Here is an 18,890-nt window from a genome sequence, read left to right on the forward strand (position 1 = left end):
TTTAAGCAATTTTGAGCGTGGCATGGTTGTTGGTGCCAGACGGGCCGGTCTGAGTATTTCACAATCTGCTCAGTTACTGGGATTTTCACGCACAACCATTTCTAGGGTTTACAAAGAATGGTGTGAAAAGGGAAAAATATCCAGTATGCGGCAGTCCTGTGGGCAAAAATGCCTTGTGGATGCTAGAGGTCAGAGGAGAATGGGCCGACTGATTCAAGCTGATAAAAGAGCAACGTTGACTGAAATAACCACTCGTTACAACCGAGGTATGCAGCAAAGCATTTGTGAAGCCACAACACGCACAACCTTGAGGCGGATGGGCTACAACAGCAGAAGACCCCACCGGGTACCACTCATCTCAACTACAAATAGGAAAAAGAGGCTACAATTTGCACGAGCTCACCAAAATTGGACTGTTGAAGACTGGAAAAATGTTGCCTGGTCTGATGAGTCTCGATTTCTGTTGAGACATTCAAATGGTCCGAATTTGGCGTAAACAGAATGAGAACATGTATCCATCCTCTGATGGCTACTTCCAGCAGGATAATGCACCATGTCACAAAGCTCGAATCATTTCAAATTGGTTTCTTGAACATGACAATGAGTTCACTGTACTAAAATGGCCCCCACAGTCACCAGATCTCAACCCAATAGAGCATCTTTGGGATGTGGTGGAACGGGAGGTTCGTGCCCTGGATGTGCATCCCTCAAATCTCCATCAACTGCAAGATGCTATCCTATCAATATGGGCCAACATTTCTAAAGAATGCTATCAGCACCTTGTTGAATCAATGCCACGTAGAATTAAGGCAGTTCTGAAGGCAAAAGGGGGTCCAACACCGTATTAGTATGGTGTTCTTAATAATTCTTTAGGTGAGTGTATATCCATACAGCGGACTCTATGGGCCTGTTGTGTGCAGTTCATTGTATTCAATGGGACTAAAATGCTGTTGCAAATGAACACTGCTCCTCTGAACAACAAAACGAACAGAACGCCTGGAAGCTTCCTAATCAAGTGCTGTTAATAACACTGCAATGTAATTGCTCTTACCAGAACTAGTTGTGCTACTTCAGGCACAACTTAGAGAGGTGCATACAGCCAAATGGAGTGAACGCTGCTCCCAACCAAGCGGGATATCTGTGCTAGAACCTGATATAGATGAGTGAAAACAAAAAAAAAGAAAACATAGTCTTCTGGGGAGCTGGACACTAAAAACTGTAATTTATTGCACATAAAAATCATTAAAAACAATTAAAGTAATAAAAACGGGCAAGCAGAGGGTGATGCATTTCGGAGGCAGTAGACCTCCTTCCTCAGGCCAACAACATAATTTTCATTGTCCATTTATGGCAATGCCCCAGAAATGAAAAGTAGGTTTAAAGGTCATGGTGGAAACCATATTTAGTAAAAAAAAATAAAAATAATAATATATATATATATATATCCAAAAGATGAGGCAGCACTCCAATAGATTAAGTGAAAAACGGAGGACCCTTTATTGACCCCTCTGCAACGTTTCAACCGCTCAATGCAGTCTTTATCAAGGTACTAATATGTGTCATAAGTGTGATTTCAAGAAAACTAAATGTGGCTATTGCCAGTATGCATATATTTTTTATTGTTATTTTTTCAACACTAAATACGGTTCATACCTTTGCACTTACTTTTTACTTCCTGGGCATTGTTATAAATTAGCAATGATGTCAATATTCACTGAGGGAAGAGGAGGATTGCCTCTGAAACGCTTCACCCTCTGCTTGTCCGTTTTTATTGTTTTTAATGATTTATGTGCAAAAAAAATTACAGTTTTATTGTTTAGTGCTCCAGAAGATCTTTTTTTTTCTTTTTTTGTTTTCACTCATCTGTACAATACAAGACCTAGAGATTTTAGATCAAAGTTGAATTTTCAGTGCTGAAATAGTGAGTGGAATTTAGTTACTGACTTCTTATTCACTGGTGTGGTATACACTGAAACCTCTCCAATAGACCATTTCTTGGAGAAGACCCCCAATTAGACAAGATTTTTCTGTGACGGATTTCCAATTTTCCATTATTCTGTGTATATTTTCTGATCTCTTTAAGAAAGATTGCAATTTTGGGCGGTCATCTACATAAGTATTTCTTCTATGTGGACAAAGCAAATGTAAACTTACATCAAGCCTACCTGTCTACAACCTTAGGGTATTGTTACGAACTCAGGGGCGTAGCTAAAGGCTCATGGGCCCTGGTGCAAGAGTTCAGCTTGGGCCCCTCTTCCCTCAGTGCTTTGTGGCCAGGGGCAGGGAAGCACATTGCCTTTTTGCTGCCTGAGGCAAAAAAATTTAAAGGCACCCCCCCCCCCCCCTTCCCATGCCAAATTCTTGACCTAACCCCTTCCGTCCAGCCAGAGGTGTATCTTGACTACCATTCACTTTCTATCTGGTATACAAGGGTCTTCGGGCCCCCTCAGGCTCCTGTGCCCGGTGGCGACTGCTACCTCTGCACCCCCTATAGCTACGCCCCTGCTTACAGTGGCTATAAACATTACAGAGCTGTTGTCTCAACCACAGCAAACACATGAACACGTGTCCTGAACGAAGAGAAAATGAAACCACTGAAATGCAATTACAATACACATAGATGGTACGCCGGTCTGACCAAAATTGGTTGACGTGTATAGCCATCTTGAGAATAGGCTATCAACGTGTGAATGGGGCTGAGCTATAGTACAAGACATGTATGGAAGCCAGTAGAGCTGTGTCAGGTACTGTAGTGAAGAAATCACAGCACTTCAGTGAGCTCAGATATTTATTATATCTTTAACAAAACCTTAAAACAGAAATGAACAAGTATAAAAAAAAATTATAGTCTGGGTCATTACACATGATTTATGCAATATCTTACCTGCTTGATGCCATATTCAAAGGCCTTTTGTGCCAGTCTCCCAGGGCCTTCAACAGTTTTCCCATCATCATTTGGCCCCCAGCTGGCACTGTAAATGTCTACATACTGAGGATTAAACCCAATAGAACTTGCTTCAATGGCATCAGTCACAACACCATCTAACATCCGAATCCCTGAAATTAAGAAAATCATTTTTACACTATATACAGAAAACACAGGAAGAAAATCCTTATTTAATATATGAAGTATATTGGAACAAACATGGAGAATATAATTCCCCATGTTTCTTTCAATTACCCATGATCTATAAAAGGTAAGCTCAAGTCACTTTCAGTGTTCTTTAGACATGCTTCCAGACTTCTGATTAATATTTACCACTTTTTAGTGCTATGTGCAGATGGAGCACGAAATGCTCCTCTTGAATAAAATTAATCATTAATGAACTGTGGTATGAAGGGTCATGTATCTGCATAAGACAATCTAGTTCATGGACAACGTTTTTCTGTAATAGAGCCCTGGCCAACACATTCTTCATCCCTTTTCTCCAGTTTATCAGCATAATCAGCAAAATGTCTAATTCTAATGCTATGGAGAACAAATTATGTTTTAAACATTTGAAAATTAGAATACATAGAGCCATGCATGGGCGGACTGGGAGCTTAAAGTGGTCCTGGAAAAAATACTAAAAGTGGCCCTGTTGTGTAGTTGGGTCCAAATTGATGGAAGGTAGGGCCAGCACAAGTAGGCGAGACCAGCAATACCATATTGTGGCACATTATACAGTACCACCCCAACAGAGTCAAATGCCACAGTCCATCAAAAAATACTGCCGCCAGCAGCACAAAATTTATCCCCAATAATTTCCACAGGCGGCCAACTGGGCATCGGCCCACCGGGAAATTTCCCTGTATGGTCTATGGCCAATCCACCCCTGGAGCCATGTTCCAGCTTGACTAACACTGGTTATTGGTTATATAGTCAACTAAGGTATAATCTAGCATCTTTGAGATATTCTTTATTTTCAGCATGTATTCATTTATCAATAAATCAGCACAACTGTAAAAAAATAAAAAATGGATCTAATGCTGATAAGCAAAATGTATAAACATGGATATTAGGTTCTTTGCATATGTTTTGACCAAAATGCATTATCCGCCTCACCATGTCGAGGCAACCTCTCTCGGGTGGGTCCCACACATGCAGCACTACATGGCAACTGCCAAAACACTGTACCCACAGCACCCCTGCTGCCAGGCCAAGCCACCTTGGTACTGAGTTACCCTTAGAGACACAGCACCACAGAGACAACAGTCAAAATGCAGCATATGGTCTTAAACAAAAGACTGAGAGCAGGTTTCATTATGCAATCTCATGCTAAAAACATATGTGCAAAATGAGTCGAGTGCTAGGACCATAAACAAAAATGAAGCGGCACTATAAGCAGTTTGAGAACTGTAGTGAAAAAAAAGGATCACACATCCACACCTGATTACAATATTAGAGCAAAAGGAGAAGTTTATTGAGGAAAACTCTACAAATGAAAGGTGGGTCTAGTATCTTGCTGGATACAAGATGGCATATGGCTAATATGGAGGCATACAGGTTCTATATGGTTTTCTGCAGCACATTTTCCCACAGATGTTGCAGCTGGGCCTGCAGATCCTGCACTCTCATAGGTTGGAGAACCTGGTGTCCCAGCTAGTCCCACAGATAAATGCTTTATTGGCAATGAATCGGGCGACCGGACAGACCAAGGAAGTGTTGTAATCTGGTAGAGACATTCCTGTGAAACCCTTACTGTGTGTGAGTGAGCATTATCCTGCTAAAAAAATGCCAGCTGGAAGCTCTGCAATGGGAGGCAACACATGGGTGACTGATTATGTTGAGCGAGCATGCTCGGCAGAACACCAGTTCGGCTCGAGCATCGCTATGCTCGGCACTTCACGGAGTTGGGCCGAACACCACATGTGCTCGAGTCAGTGTATTTAAATTTGGCCTCTAATTCTATGCAGAAGATCGCTGTACAGTGAGGGAATCCCTCATATTGAGTCAGTGCTTGGGGACACCCCAGTGTATTTAAATCTAATTTAGCCTGTATTTCAGAAAAGTTTCTGCCGGAATTCGAACTCACAACCTTTTGCATTAGAGGCAAGGCACTTAACCACTTTATATCTGAAAAGCCAGTTACTTAAATAAAAAATAAATAAATATGAGACTTCTACTGTACAGTACTTCTACTGAGACCTATACAGTAGAAGTCTCATATTTTTTATTTTTTATTTTTTATTTTTTTTGTGTCTGGCTATGCAGATATATAGTGTAGTGGTTAAAGTTCTGGGCTATGATGCAGAAGCTGTGAGTTCAAATCCCATCGTAAACTTTTTCATAAATAAAGTTAGATTTTTATATTTTATATTTTTTCTAGTAATTGTAAAAAATGCATGGCACAAAATAAATGTGTAATTACTAGAAAATAAATAATTTTATATATATATATATATATATATAAAAAATCATTCTTCTGATATATACGAATGCATAATATGGGGGAAACTACTACTGATGTTTTAGCCATAATATATTTACATACATTATAATATATATAATATTCTAAATATTTAATAATATGAGTAAATATATTATGGCTAAAAACTTATAGAAATATATATATATATATATATATATATATATATATATGTTTAAATTAAGTTTAGCCTATATTTCTGAAAAAGTTTTGACAGGATTTGAACTCACAGCTTCTGCATCACAGCCTAGAACTTTAACCACTACACTATATAGCTACATAGCTTGCTACTTTAAAAAATAAAAATAAAAAATTAACTGGCTATGCAGCTATTATAGTTGAGTGATTAAGTGCCTTGCATCTAATACAAAAGGTCGTGAGTTTGAATCCCTGCAGAAACTTTTCTAAAATACAGGCTAAATTAGATTTAAATACACTGGGTTGTCCCCAAGCACTGACTCCATATATGGGCATAGCTATATATGGAGTCAGAGCAGGGACTCCTAAGCCAAACTAGAGTCCCGACACCCTCCCCTCTTCAGAGCAGGGGGTGCCTGGGGTTCTCCCATTGACTTCCATTGTGCTCGGTAGAACACCCGAGCATCGCAAAGTGTTCTACACAAGCACTTTGGTGCTCGATCAACACTAGTGACTGACTGTCGTATGCAATGGCTCCCCAGAACTTCACACCAACAGTTGGGTACTGTGGCACTCACCACGAGGCCTCCTTACTTGAATTTGACAGTTGAAACACAAAAAGAGCTTGGATTGATCACTAAGGACAATACGGATCCAGTCTGTAGCAGTCCAGGTTTCTCGTTCAAGACACCACTGCCAACAAAGGTCACGATGACTGGCTGTCAATGGCAGCACACGTAATGGGTGCTGTGACACGAAATTTGTTTGTTTTGATCAAAATGCATATGCCCAGTGGCCATTTCATGGTGACCTCTTTGAAGTGGGTCCTTACTAGGGATGAGAGAATTGATTTATCTGAACAAATTTACACTTATGAGAGAGTGTCCCTGCAGCCCCCTCTACTGGCAGATTAACATGGCTGCACATTCACACAGCCTTGATAATCTCGCACATGCCGCATTACTGTGAGCGAAAGACACACCTACAAATCGACATCAACGAGTTTGCATGTGCCACTAATGAATTTTAATGGTGCATGCATAATCACTGATTTGTTTTTGTAGGTATATCATCTGCGCATGCACCGATACTCACACTTGTGGTGCATGCGTGAGATTACCAAGTCCGTGCAAGATGTGTGGCCATGTTAATCTTCCAGCACAGTTGGGGGAGTCATCTGTAGAGGGACAGTCCTTCACAGATGGATAGTCTGTTCAAATGAACAAATCGATTCATACACATCCCTAGTCCCTACTCCAATCTGGCGCAGCACCACATGGTGTGGTGGCCCATGAGGTGCGGTATTGTGGCGCTCATAGTGCAGTGCTCAGGGACTCACTTTTAAGAGTTGTACAGGGTGGGCCATTTATATGGATACACCTTAATAAAATGGGAATGGTTGGTGATATTAGCTTCCTGTTTGTGGCACATTAGTATATGTGAGGGGGGAAACTTTTCAAGATGGGTGGTGACCATGGCGGCCATTTTTAAGTCAGCCATTTTGAATTTAACTTATGTTTTTTCAATTGGAAGAGGGTTTCGTAGGGTGTCTTGCATTGAAATCTGCTGCAATGACCCGGTTACTGCGTTCACCAGACATCAACACAATTTCTATCCGCTCCTCACGTGTTAACCTCGGCGACATGTTAATGGCTGTAAACAAAGAGAAACTTGTAAATAACTCATGAAAGAATAAAGTTACGTTAAAACCAAGCACACCATTGTTTTTCTTGTGAAATTCCCAATAAGTTTGATGTGTCACATGACCCTCTTCCTATTGAAAAAACTAAAGTTGGATTCAAAATGGCTGACTTCAAAATGTCCGCCATGGTCACCACCCATCTTGAAAAGTTTCCCCCCTCACATATACTAATGTGCCACAAACAGGAAGTAAATATCACCAACCATTCCCATTTTATTAAGGTGTATCCATATAAATGGCCCACCCTGTAGTTGTGGTGAAGTGTCATCCGGGGTTATGCTATTTGATCAAAAATGTATAGAAGGGACCTCATGCTCATGGTCAGACATTTTGCTAGCATTACATCAATGTGGATGAATGCTCCATGGTTTTTTCCTACAGTTGTTACAGAAATACTGGAGGCTTATGAATGCATAACCAACACTATTTTCTTAAAATCATATTAATACTCAATACATGCATTGTGAATTCTACCTGGCAGTTCATGAGCAGGGTGTCAAACATGTGGCAAGTATTAAAGTTATCCTATATTCACAGGATAGGGGATAACTAATTGATCGGTGGAGGTCTGACCGCTGGGACCCAATCTTGAGAAAGGGGGTACTATGTCCCCATACTGATGGATCAGCAGGCCGATTTCCCTGATAGTCCATTCATTCTCTATGCGACTGCCAGAAATAGGCAAGCGTTGTACTGTGTTACCCCGAGCAGTTCCATAGAGAATGCATGGAGCAGTAGGGCTTATGCTCGGCCTGCTGCTCCATGAGGACATGGACACAATCTACTCAGCAATCCATTCATTGCTTCTGGTCCAAATACCACACCAGGTATACAGTAGGTAGGCATACTGTAGCTAAGATACATTCTGGCTAGGTGCTGGTTCTGTGCTATGGAGAGGGGTTGTGGGCATATTGGTATGATTGCCAGTGTGATAATTCACTTCCAGACATTTTTATTGTTGCATGGATTTTTAAGTATCAGATTGCAGTGAAATGCATGTTGTTGATATCACAGGCTGTGTCCTCTAGGCACCATACATCTCTAATGTTTTATCTAACTACATATTAGAACAGTGCAATATCATATGCATAATTTTATTTCATGTAGATATTTCGGGACATAGTTCCTTCAGGTCTGAAAATGCACTACTGTATACTATGCATGCAAGGAATTTGAGTAATCTCCAAAACGTGCTGTTTATACTGTGTTTTAATATTTTACAAGTCAATATATATGTTCAGGTCTTTTCACATTGTGTCTGCAGTGTATGCAGCTTTCCCGGCACATACACTGCGTGCAGAATTATTAGGCAAATGAGTATTTTGACCACATCATCCTCTTTATGCATGTTGTCTTACTCCAAGCTGTATAGGCTCGAAAGCCTACTACCAATTAAGCATATTAGGTGATGTGCATCTCTGTAATGAGAAGGGGTGTGGTCTAATGACATCAACACCTTATATTAGGTGTGCATAATTATTAGGCAACTTCCTTTCCTTTGGCAAAATGGGTCAAAAGAAGGACTTGACAGGCTCAGAAAAGTCAAAAATAGTGAGATATCTTGCAGAGGGATGCAGCACTCTTAAAATTGCAAAGCTTCTGAAGCGTGATCATCGAACAATCAAGCGTTTCATTCAAAATAGTCAACAGGGTCGCAAGAAGCGTGTGGAAAAACCAAGGCGCAAAATAACTGCCCATGAACTGAGAAAAGTCAAGCGTGCAGCTGCCAAGATGCCACTTGCCACCAGTTTGGCCATATTTCAGAGCTGCAACATCACTGGAGTGCCCAAAAGCACAAGGTGTGCAATACTCAGAGACATGGCCAAGGTAAGAAAGGCTGAAAGACGACCACCACTGAACAAGACACACAAGCTGAAACGTCAAGACTGGGCCAAGAAATATCTCAAGACTGATTTTTCTAAGGTTTTATGGACTGATGAAATGAGAGTGAGTCTTGATGGGCCAGATGGATGGGCCCGTGGCTGGATTGGTAAAGGGCAGAGAGCTCCAGTCCGACTCAGACGCCAGCAAGGTGGAGGTGGAGTACTGGTTTGGGCTGGTATCATCAAAGATGAGCTTGTGGGGCCTTTTCGGGTTGAGGATGGAGTCAAGCTCAACTCCCAGTCCTACTGCCAGTTTCTGGAAGACACCTTCTTCAAGCAGTGGTACAGGAAGAAGTCTGCATCCTTCAAGAAAAACATGATTTTCATGCAGGACAATGCTCCATCACACGCGTCCAAGTACTCCACAGCGTGGCTGGCAAGAAAGGGTATAAAAGAAGAAAATCTAATGACATGGCCTCCTTGTTCACCTGATCTGAACCCCATTGAGAACCTGTGGTCCATCATCAAATGTGAGATTTACAAGGAGGGAAAACAGTACACCTCTCTGAACAGTGTCTGGGAGGCTGTGGTTGCTGCTGCACGCAATGTTGATGGTGAACAGATCAAAACACTGACAGAATCCATGGATGGCAGGCTTTTGAGTGTCCTTGCAAAGAAAGGTGGCTATATTGGTCACTGATTTGTTTTTGTTTTGTTTTTGAATGTCAGAAATGTATATTTGTGAATGTTGAGATGTTATATTGGTTTCACTGGTAGAAATAAATAATTGAAATGGGTATATATTTGTTTTTTGTTAAGTTGCCTAATAATTATGCACAGTAATAGTCACCTGCACACACAGATATCCCCCTAAAATAGCTAAAACTAAAAACAAACTAAAAACTACTTCCAAAAATATTCAGCTTTGATATTAATGAGTTTTTTGGGTTCATTGAGAACATGGTTGTTGTTCAATAATAAAATTAATCCTCAAAAATACAACTTGCCTAATAATTCTGCACTCCCTGTATATTGGATTGACCCATTGTGCTCCTTTGGCTTCAGCTGGGTCAGTATTCATCAGGTCTTCTATCTTTGACTGTATGGAATAGTGCAGACTGGGCATAGGTGCATCCAGAAAGCGTATTGTATACGCTTTTTCTTTTGTTAATATGGGCACTTATGGGTAACAGTTGCCAACAACCAAGGTTTTCCATTGGAAAATACTTCCAAGAGATGGCTTGGATGGAGATTGCAGTTGTAATCAACAGTCAATGATCAGCTTACCGCTTTTGCAAAGTTTGGACACTGGCTTCGGCAACCTACGAGTGTACATCATCTACAGTACAGTACATGCCCAGCTGCAACATCTGTGGTCAAATGTGCCACAAGATACTATACAGAACCTGTATGCCTCCATGGCCAACCGTATCTCATCTTGTATCCAGGCTAGAGCCAGCCCAACAGGGTCCTGGAGCCCTCTTATACAGTTTTCCCAAATAAACTTATCCTTTCGCTCTAATATTGTAATCACTTGCATTATATCATCATTACATTCACACATATAACATTTCTTGGTACATCATTTTTTAGTCAATGGATGTACAAAAAGCAATGCAAAACAACATAATTCAGCAACTAACAAATTAAGAGTCATCTTTTACCTCCTACTTTAGAATTATATGCCACTCCAACTCCACATTTGTTGTTGTTTGCAACCATCGCAACTTCTCCTGCGCATCTGGTGCCGTGTCTGCAATAAAAAATAAGATTTAAAAAAAGTACTAAACTCAATTTGTAGTTACTGGTTATGGTTTTTTTTTACATTTGAGAGGCAGTTTTCATATGCATTTTATAATTTCGTGTCTGTCATATATAGAAGTTACTATAAGTAGTTAATAAGTCTCCATCTGTTCCTCCACAACAATCATGCATCATATTTCAGCATCAGAGGGTAAAATATCCTTAGCATGTACAGTATCTGGCTTCAGTTGAAGAAGCTGATGATTAAACTGGCCATGCGCGTTAGATGTATGGGGCCCAAAAAAATCTGATATTCAAGGGGATGAGCCAACTATCTAATGTGTATGTAGGCCTACTGAATCTCCAATGACTGCAGATGTTGGGGAAGAGAAGGGCCACAAACGTTGAAATTCAACATGCCTGATCCTTTTGTTCTTGGCGTGATGAGGTGAGTCTTCCATTCGCAGTACATGCAATGCCAAGCATGCATGTGTAGGGAATCAGTGAATGCGTGTTCAGCAGACAGTTATCTCATGTGTATGACTCGCTGTAGTTTAAAGCAAAATTCCAGATGAGGTCTAAAAAATATATTCTAACCACTGCCCTATAGGGGATGCCAGGTAAAAAGTGCTTGCTGTGTACAGTGGTCCAGCCATCTTATCTAAATAGTACAGAACATAAAGCTGTGTGAACCAGCCACCAGCCAGTATATGCAGTGCTTCTGAGTGCTTGGGGTGTGGTGGATGTAAAGATCTGAGGAATAATGTTGAATAGGGGTGAATGAAGAAAAGTTATATTAGGCGATGTTATAAACCACCCTAAAGAGATGTGTTTTTAGGGCATGCCTACAACTGTGGGAGTTGGAAATTAACCTAATTGTCTGGGGCAGCACATCCTAGAGAAATGGTGCAACTCAAGAAAAGTCTTGGAGAAGGGAGCTCATTTTTGCTTGGCTACTTTTATTTCTACTCCATTAGGATAGCTATGGTAAGTAACTGCAGCTTGACTGCATGGTCTAAGCCACAATCATAGTCTTGGGTTGACTGAAATAGACCTCCAGTCTCAGCGGGCTACAGCCTCTGTCTCCCTCCCTCCTGCTTTACACTGTAACCGTGTGGACAAGCTGCTCACCAAGAAATCGATGCATGCTGAAATCAGGTATCACAGATATCTTGAGGGAAATGAGTCTCAAAAGGCGTGAACTGTGGGATTTCTGTGTAACTGACGTAAGATGGAAGTGCTACATTTTATAATATAGTGTATCAAAGTAGCTTTAAGATTATTATAAGTGTAGATCTGCTTGATTATCCTTGAAGTCATCTACAAGTACAGGGTGGCCGCAAACAAATGTAAAAAGCAGATTCCTTGCAGATATACAAACGAGTTTGCAGCCTTTTATAACTTTGCACTATTTTCATGCATTTTGCAAATGCGGTAGGGGCATAACTACCATAGCGGCAGACCATGCCACAGCTATGGGCCCAGGGCAAGAGGTGGCCCAGTCTTAGTTGGGATCATCGCCTCTTCTACTGGAGATGAAAACCTGGTCAGGACTCTACACTCTAAAGGAACAACTTTTAGCAAATGAGGCAGTGGAAAAATGGCCCAAGGGTCATTGAAAAGGGTCCAGGCAGAAACCCTTCTGTCCTGTGTGGGGGGCCCAATTTGATCCTTGCTATGGGGTTCTTACTTCAATGCCCTACACTGTTTGTGGTTATTATGCACCCATTTCTGAACATCATAACACAAGGCTACACCACATGAGATGAGGAATGTGTGTTACATGCTTACTTGTTCTCATTTGTGATGTCATATCGTGGGAATGGGTCTTTATCATTATCATTGAAATCATAACTTGCTTCTGGGTCCTAAGAACACAAAAATGGCGTTGAACTGTGTTACTATTTGAAGACATATACCAATATCTACAAGTTAAAATTCATACATCCAAAAAGTAAACTAAACATTACACTTACATAATTTGCATGGATGTCTGTATGATTCCATTCTAATCCATCATCTAATACGGTAATAACAACATCTTTCCCTGTTATTCCTTTCCTCCATACTGGGATGACATGGAGGTCCAGCTTTGGCAATGATGGGTTCACTCTTGTGTCTTGCTGAAAATATAAAAGCAACAATTAGACTGAATAAAGTTCCCTTTTTATGTCAACTCTTATTCTGAAAATTTAAGTCTGACTTCTGTGATGTAAAGTGTCAATACTAAATGTGTCTTTCATGTTATTTGCCATGTTGAGAGAGTTAATGATTATACAAATCCAAATGCACTTTGACATACACTGGATACATGCAATAGGATATTTACCTATATGTCCACATTGCTATGCATCAAGACTTTAATTTTATATTTATATGGCACATAAACAAGCCTGTAGGGTAATATCTACCATATATCTCCATGTACTCCCTTTTTGTGGAGGTATATGAATTAGAGAGGAGCAATCCAAGAGGGGTAACATACCAACATACTTTGTAAGGCTGAAAACAGGTCTGCATCCAGTGCAGCCTATTATCCTGCAAAGTTGAACTAGAGAATGTTCAAATACCCTGATGAGGTGGAAGCCAATTTTCTTCATTTTAGGGAATAAAATCCCTTCCCTACTCCAATCAGGCAATTAGAATACGGTAACTCCCTGGATTAATTAACGACCCTTCTCCGGAAATCTAATAACTATACCCTGTAATATTATTACACTCCAGAAATACATCCAGGCCCCTCTTGAACTCTTAGTGAACTCACCATCACCACCTCCTCAGGCAGAGAGTTCCATAGTCTCACTGCTCTTACCATAAAGAATCCTCTTCTATGTTTGTGTACAAACCTTCTTTCCTCCAGACGCAGAGGATGTCCCCTTGTCACAGTCCTGGGTATAAATATATCATGGGAGATATCCCTGTATTGACCTTTGATATATTTATACTGTACATAGTTATTAGATCTCCCTTCAGCCTATTTTTTATAAACTAAATAACCTAAATTTTGATAATTTTTCTGTGTAGTCCACCCATTGCCTGCTGAAGCTCTGCTATGTCTTTCTTTTCCCAAAACTGGACACGTATGGTCTGACTAGTGATCTGTAAAGTGTCATGTACATCTATGCCCATTTTGTTGCATTCCAAGATCTTATTAGCCTTGGCTGCAGCTGCCTGACACAGGTTGCAGCACATTTACTATATACTAAAATTCCTTTTTCATGTCAGTGTCGCTCGGTGTTTTATCATATAGTACATACACTGACAAGCGAAAGAGTAACAATGTTTTGAACTTTTGATTTCCAGACTCCATATCTCACCATCCACTACAGCTTCGAACGTGAGACTACCATGATACAATCATTTTTGCTATCTCATTCATAAATTGGACTTGCAACTATTTAGCATATGATTAGTTATGCAGATTTTTGTCATGTAACTGCATTGTTACTGTTGCTCCTAAAATTATAAATGTTTATTTTTATTATTTTGTAACTCCACCGTTTGGCTTTCAACACTGCCTAAATCCTTCTTGGCATTCTCTCGATCAGATTCAACCATGTCTCATCTGAAATCGTTTCCCAGGTCTCTTCTACACGTTCCTAATGTTGGTGCATACTAGTCGACTGACTTGAGTATGAATACAGCTTTTCCTTCACCTCTACCCACAAGTTTTCGATTTGGTCTATGGACCAATCCAGCACCTCTACTTCATTGTTATTAAACCATTTATTTACCAATCTCGATGTACAGTGCTGCCCATAATTATTTATACCCCTGGCAAATTTTGACTTAAAGTTACTTTTATTCAACCAGCAAGTAATTTTTTGACGGGAAATGACAAAGGTGTCTCCAAAAAGATAATAAGACGACGTACAAGAGGTATTATTGTGGAAAAAAAACATTTTTCAGCTTTTATTTACATTTGAGCAAAAAATACAAGATGTTCCGCACTGTGGAAAATCTCAGAGGACGTGGTCGGAAGCCAAAAGTGACACCTGTGCTGGCCAGGAGGATAGTTAGAGAGGTGAAAAAGAATCCAAGGATCACCACCAAGGCCATCCTGGTGAATCTGGGTTCTGTTGGTGGCAATGTCTCAAGGCAGACAATCCAATGGACACTGCACAATGCAGACCAAGGAGGACGCCACTTCTCCAGATAAGGCACACAAAAGCTCGCTTGGCCTCATTTGGACAAAGAAGAAGACTTCTGGTCTTCTGTGTTATGGTCAGATGAAACAAAAATTGAATTGCTTGGTCACAATGATGTTTCCTTCATTTGGCGTAAAAAAGGAGAAGACTTCAACCCAAAGAACACCATCCCCACTGTCAAACCTGGTGGTGGGAACCTAATGCTTTGGGGGGGGGGGGGGTTTCAGCCAATGGACCAGGGAACCTAATCACAGTAAACAGCACCATGAAAAAAGAGCAATACATGAGGATTGTCAACGACAACATCGGGCAGTCTGCAGAGAAACTTGGCCTTGGGCACCAGTGGAAATTTCAGCATGACAATGACCCAAAACACACAGCAAAAGTGGTAAAGAAATGGTTAGCAGACAACAACATTAACGTTTTGGAGTGGCCCAGCCAGAATCCAGGCTAAAGATCAGGGTGATGGCAAGAAGACCCTCCAACCTGAAAGATTTGGAGCTCATTGCTAAAGATGAATGGGCAAAAATACCTGTGGAGACATGCAAAAAGCTGGTCTGCAATCATAGGAAGCGTTTGAGTGCTGTAATCGCCAATAAAGGCTTTTCTATTGATTTTTGAGAAGGGTATGAATCATGTTGGACTGGGCACTTTTTGCTCAAATGTAAATAAAAGCTGAGAAATATTTTTTTCCCACAATAATGCCTCTTGTACATCGTCTTATTGTCTTTTGAGTCAAATAATTACTTGCTGGTTAGAATAAAAGTAACTTTAAGTCAAAATTTGCCAGGAGTATGAATAATTATGGGCAGCACTGTATGTTTGGGATCGTTGTCCTGCTGGAACACTATGTTGTCTGTTGCATACCAATAGTACTTGAGTGTACATACAATGTTCTACTGTCCCCTGTACATACTCTTTTGTAAACTCGAGCCAATGCTTCTTATAACGATATTGAAGTCGAAGCTTCTTCACCCTTTTTTTGGCCACCATTCCAGACTTCTGTAATGCGCGTCGCACTGTGCTTGCATGGATGTCGGTGATCTCACTATTATGAATATGAGCCACCTCCACTGCTGTGTTTGTCGCGAAAGAACTGATAAACCTTGTGATGTGATGTGTATATTTTGATCAACACACATCTGTGCCCGCCTACCCGCACCAAGGTGGTTTCAGTCAGGGAGGTCCTACTCTAAACCAACCTATGCCGTGGGGCATTTACATTCAGGAGCGCAGACCCTGCATATATAGTGTGCTGCTCCTAGTTACCTCTGTGTGCACTAAGAAACCAATGAGAGGAGGAACACGCATACCTTTATGTGCCACCTAATCAAATTTGCATGTGAGATAGGTGGGGCAAAAAGTGCACAAGAATGCCACTCCCCAGATAGTTGTGCTCTTAGTGCACTTTTTGCCCCACCTATCCCACATGTGACCTTGAGTAAGTGGTACATATAAGCTGAGCGTGCTCCTCCTCATTGGTTGCTTGATGCACATAGTATATGTACCAAATTTTTATGCAGCATAGTATTGAATGCTTTGAAGACATCAAGATATATGGCATCCATTGACTCACCTAGTCTAAATTTTACCTCCTCATGAACTCTGATCAGATTAGTTTGACAGGACCGATCCCTCATAAATCCGGCATCATATCTAATCTTGGCCTACAGTGCCAAGTATTGATTTTAGAAAGTACAAACTGATGAAAGGTCCTCTTTAAGGTTGGTAGTAAGTAGTATAGTCTAATATTACATTGCTGACATTGCTTTTATTTAAAAACTAAGGGGATTATTTATTAAGAACTGTAGTAGTTTAAACCATGCCGCACGGCCTGCATCTCCACATAACTTCGTTGCATCCGCAGCCAGCACATGGGGATTAAGATTAGCGTATAAATCGCTGCTTTTAATAAATGACCCCCTAAGTACATATGAAATTATGGTCTGATACATTACATTGTGGTTTGGTGTGGAAATAAAAGTGTTACAAGCAATGTAATGATAAAAATTATTGTGTTGTTCTGAAGACTTTAGAAATGGACTTCACCTATAGGAGTCACCTTTCCCAGGTACTAAAAATGACTCCTGGGGCCTAAAAAGGGGGCCAAACTGGATAATAACCAGATGGTCACATGATATTATGAGGCATGTATCAACACTGGCGGACAACACATATACAGACATAAACTTACCAGGACAGGAACTGAATGATGATGGGAAATGGATGAAGGAGATTCCAGCAATGAAGAAAATGGTGAAGATATACAGGATGAAAGCGGATGAATGATGGCAAACCAAAATAAAGACACTAACATGACCTACTGTAACCCTGATCTGTAATAAAGCAATATAAGCCCAGCCAGAAACAAATAAAAACAAAAATCAGCAGACAAAAAAAAATTCATAGGGAAACAACTAACTTTAATGCTGGAAGCAATGAATGGCAGAAGCAGTACAGACTCCAGGCTACTCTGAGAAAATACAAATAGACTACAAGGATTCTGTATACAGATGCACAAAGTATTCACTATAACCAGCAACAAAGGAGCAAAAACATGAAATTTAAAGGAAGGTTAGTCAAAAGGTTAGTCAAAAGGTTAGTCAAAAACTCCATTCTAAGTTAATAGCAAGCTCCTCAATAATGTTAATAAACAGGCGGACATGAGGCAACAGGGGCATCCCAAATCATCATAAAAGTTTAGCCTCCTTGCTCTCATATCTTTAGTGTGCACACCAAATGATTCTAATTCATTACATTGTGCCGCATTGCTTTTCTCATCCTCAGGAACCCTGGCAAACCATCTCCCGAAGTAAAATTTTGGGATGTGCCCTTGCAACATGGAACATATGGGTTTTGATCATATGGCTACATATTTGGTTTTATGAAAACTAACAAATAATCTGTGACACGCGTAATATTATCAATATATAAACTAACTGAAGAAGCAAGGAGTGTATTTGTATATATATATAAGTAAGAACTGCAGGTAGTATCTTTATGCATCTGTTTTGTAATTGTAATTTTTTCATGTTACTTACCAAATACCACTGACGATTCCACATAGGATCATTAAACAGATCTTCTGTGTTTTGTCTTAAGATGGAACGTTTATTTCTCTCCTTAATATATTGTTGTTCTGCCCATGACACCTAGGGATATCAGTAATATGTAATTTACAATGTATACTTTTAAAAATTTCATTTCAAACATTAAAGGGCTTCTCCAAGCATGGAAACCCTTTTTAGACAGGTCAGGCAGGGTATAGGGATATAAGAATGACTCACCTGTCACTGATTCTCTGGTTCCAGCCCCTCAGAGGTGGCAGCGGTCATGTGCCATACCTGAATACATCACCACTGAGGACATTGATTGGCCAACAGTGGTGACATGCAGATACACAACACATTGTACTTCCGGTCCACTGGAACCAGAGTGCCGGTGACAGGGATGTTTTTTAATCCTTGGACCCTGCCTGGCAATCTCAATAGGAGTTCCTGGTCTTGGAGAACCCCTTTAAAGCTATATAGTTTGTTTATAATATACAAGTGATTTAAGACCGAGCGTATTTATCAACTTCTTCTGCACTAGTTTCATTAGAGTCTTGGGGTTTCAGACAGATAACATTAATCTTGCAGAATTTAACATCTATACAAACCAAAATCTGTCTGGACCTAAAACCTACTCATTCATTTATTATTTTTTATTATTTTGTAACATTAGTTTCTGCCACTAAGAAGTAAGAATCTGTTTGTTTACATAGGTTTTCTGGCTTATAAAACCTACCGTACTTTTATAGGGAAGAGATAGTAGAGGAAAGATTTGGGACTATCAATGAGCCTGTAGAGAGCGTCTACATAAGAGGATTCATGCTCTCTTTCTCTGGATAACACAACATGTACAAAGAGAATAAATTGATTTCAGTGGG

The 18,890-nt window shown here is 40.3% G+C and overlaps 1 protein-coding gene across 2 annotated transcripts in view; it reads right to left on the minus strand.

Moving 5' to 3' along the window:
* The window catches only part of PCSK1 (proprotein convertase subtilisin/kexin type 1), a 99,792-nt gene that overhangs the window by 23,100 nt on the left and 57,802 nt on the right, over positions 1-18,890 (minus strand). For both annotated transcript variants that reach the window (XM_040421560.1, XM_040421561.1), the window contains exons 3-7: positions 18,004-18,114; positions 12,791-12,937; positions 12,606-12,682; positions 10,736-10,824; positions 2,885-3,057 (exon numbers count right to left, since the gene is read on the minus strand). In XM_040421560.1, the coding sequence (XP_040277494.1) occupies positions 2,885-3,057; positions 10,736-10,824; positions 12,606-12,682; positions 12,791-12,937; positions 18,004-18,114 (597 nt within the window). The remainder of the gene's footprint in view (positions 1-2,884; positions 3,058-10,735; positions 10,825-12,605; positions 12,683-12,790; positions 12,938-18,003; positions 18,115-18,890) is intronic.

Source organism: Bufo bufo, chromosome 2 (genome assembly GCF_905171765.1).
Source record: "Bufo bufo chromosome 2, aBufBuf1.1, whole genome shotgun sequence".
NCBI classification, from domain to species: Eukaryota; Metazoa; Chordata; class Amphibia; order Anura; family Bufonidae; genus Bufo; species Bufo bufo.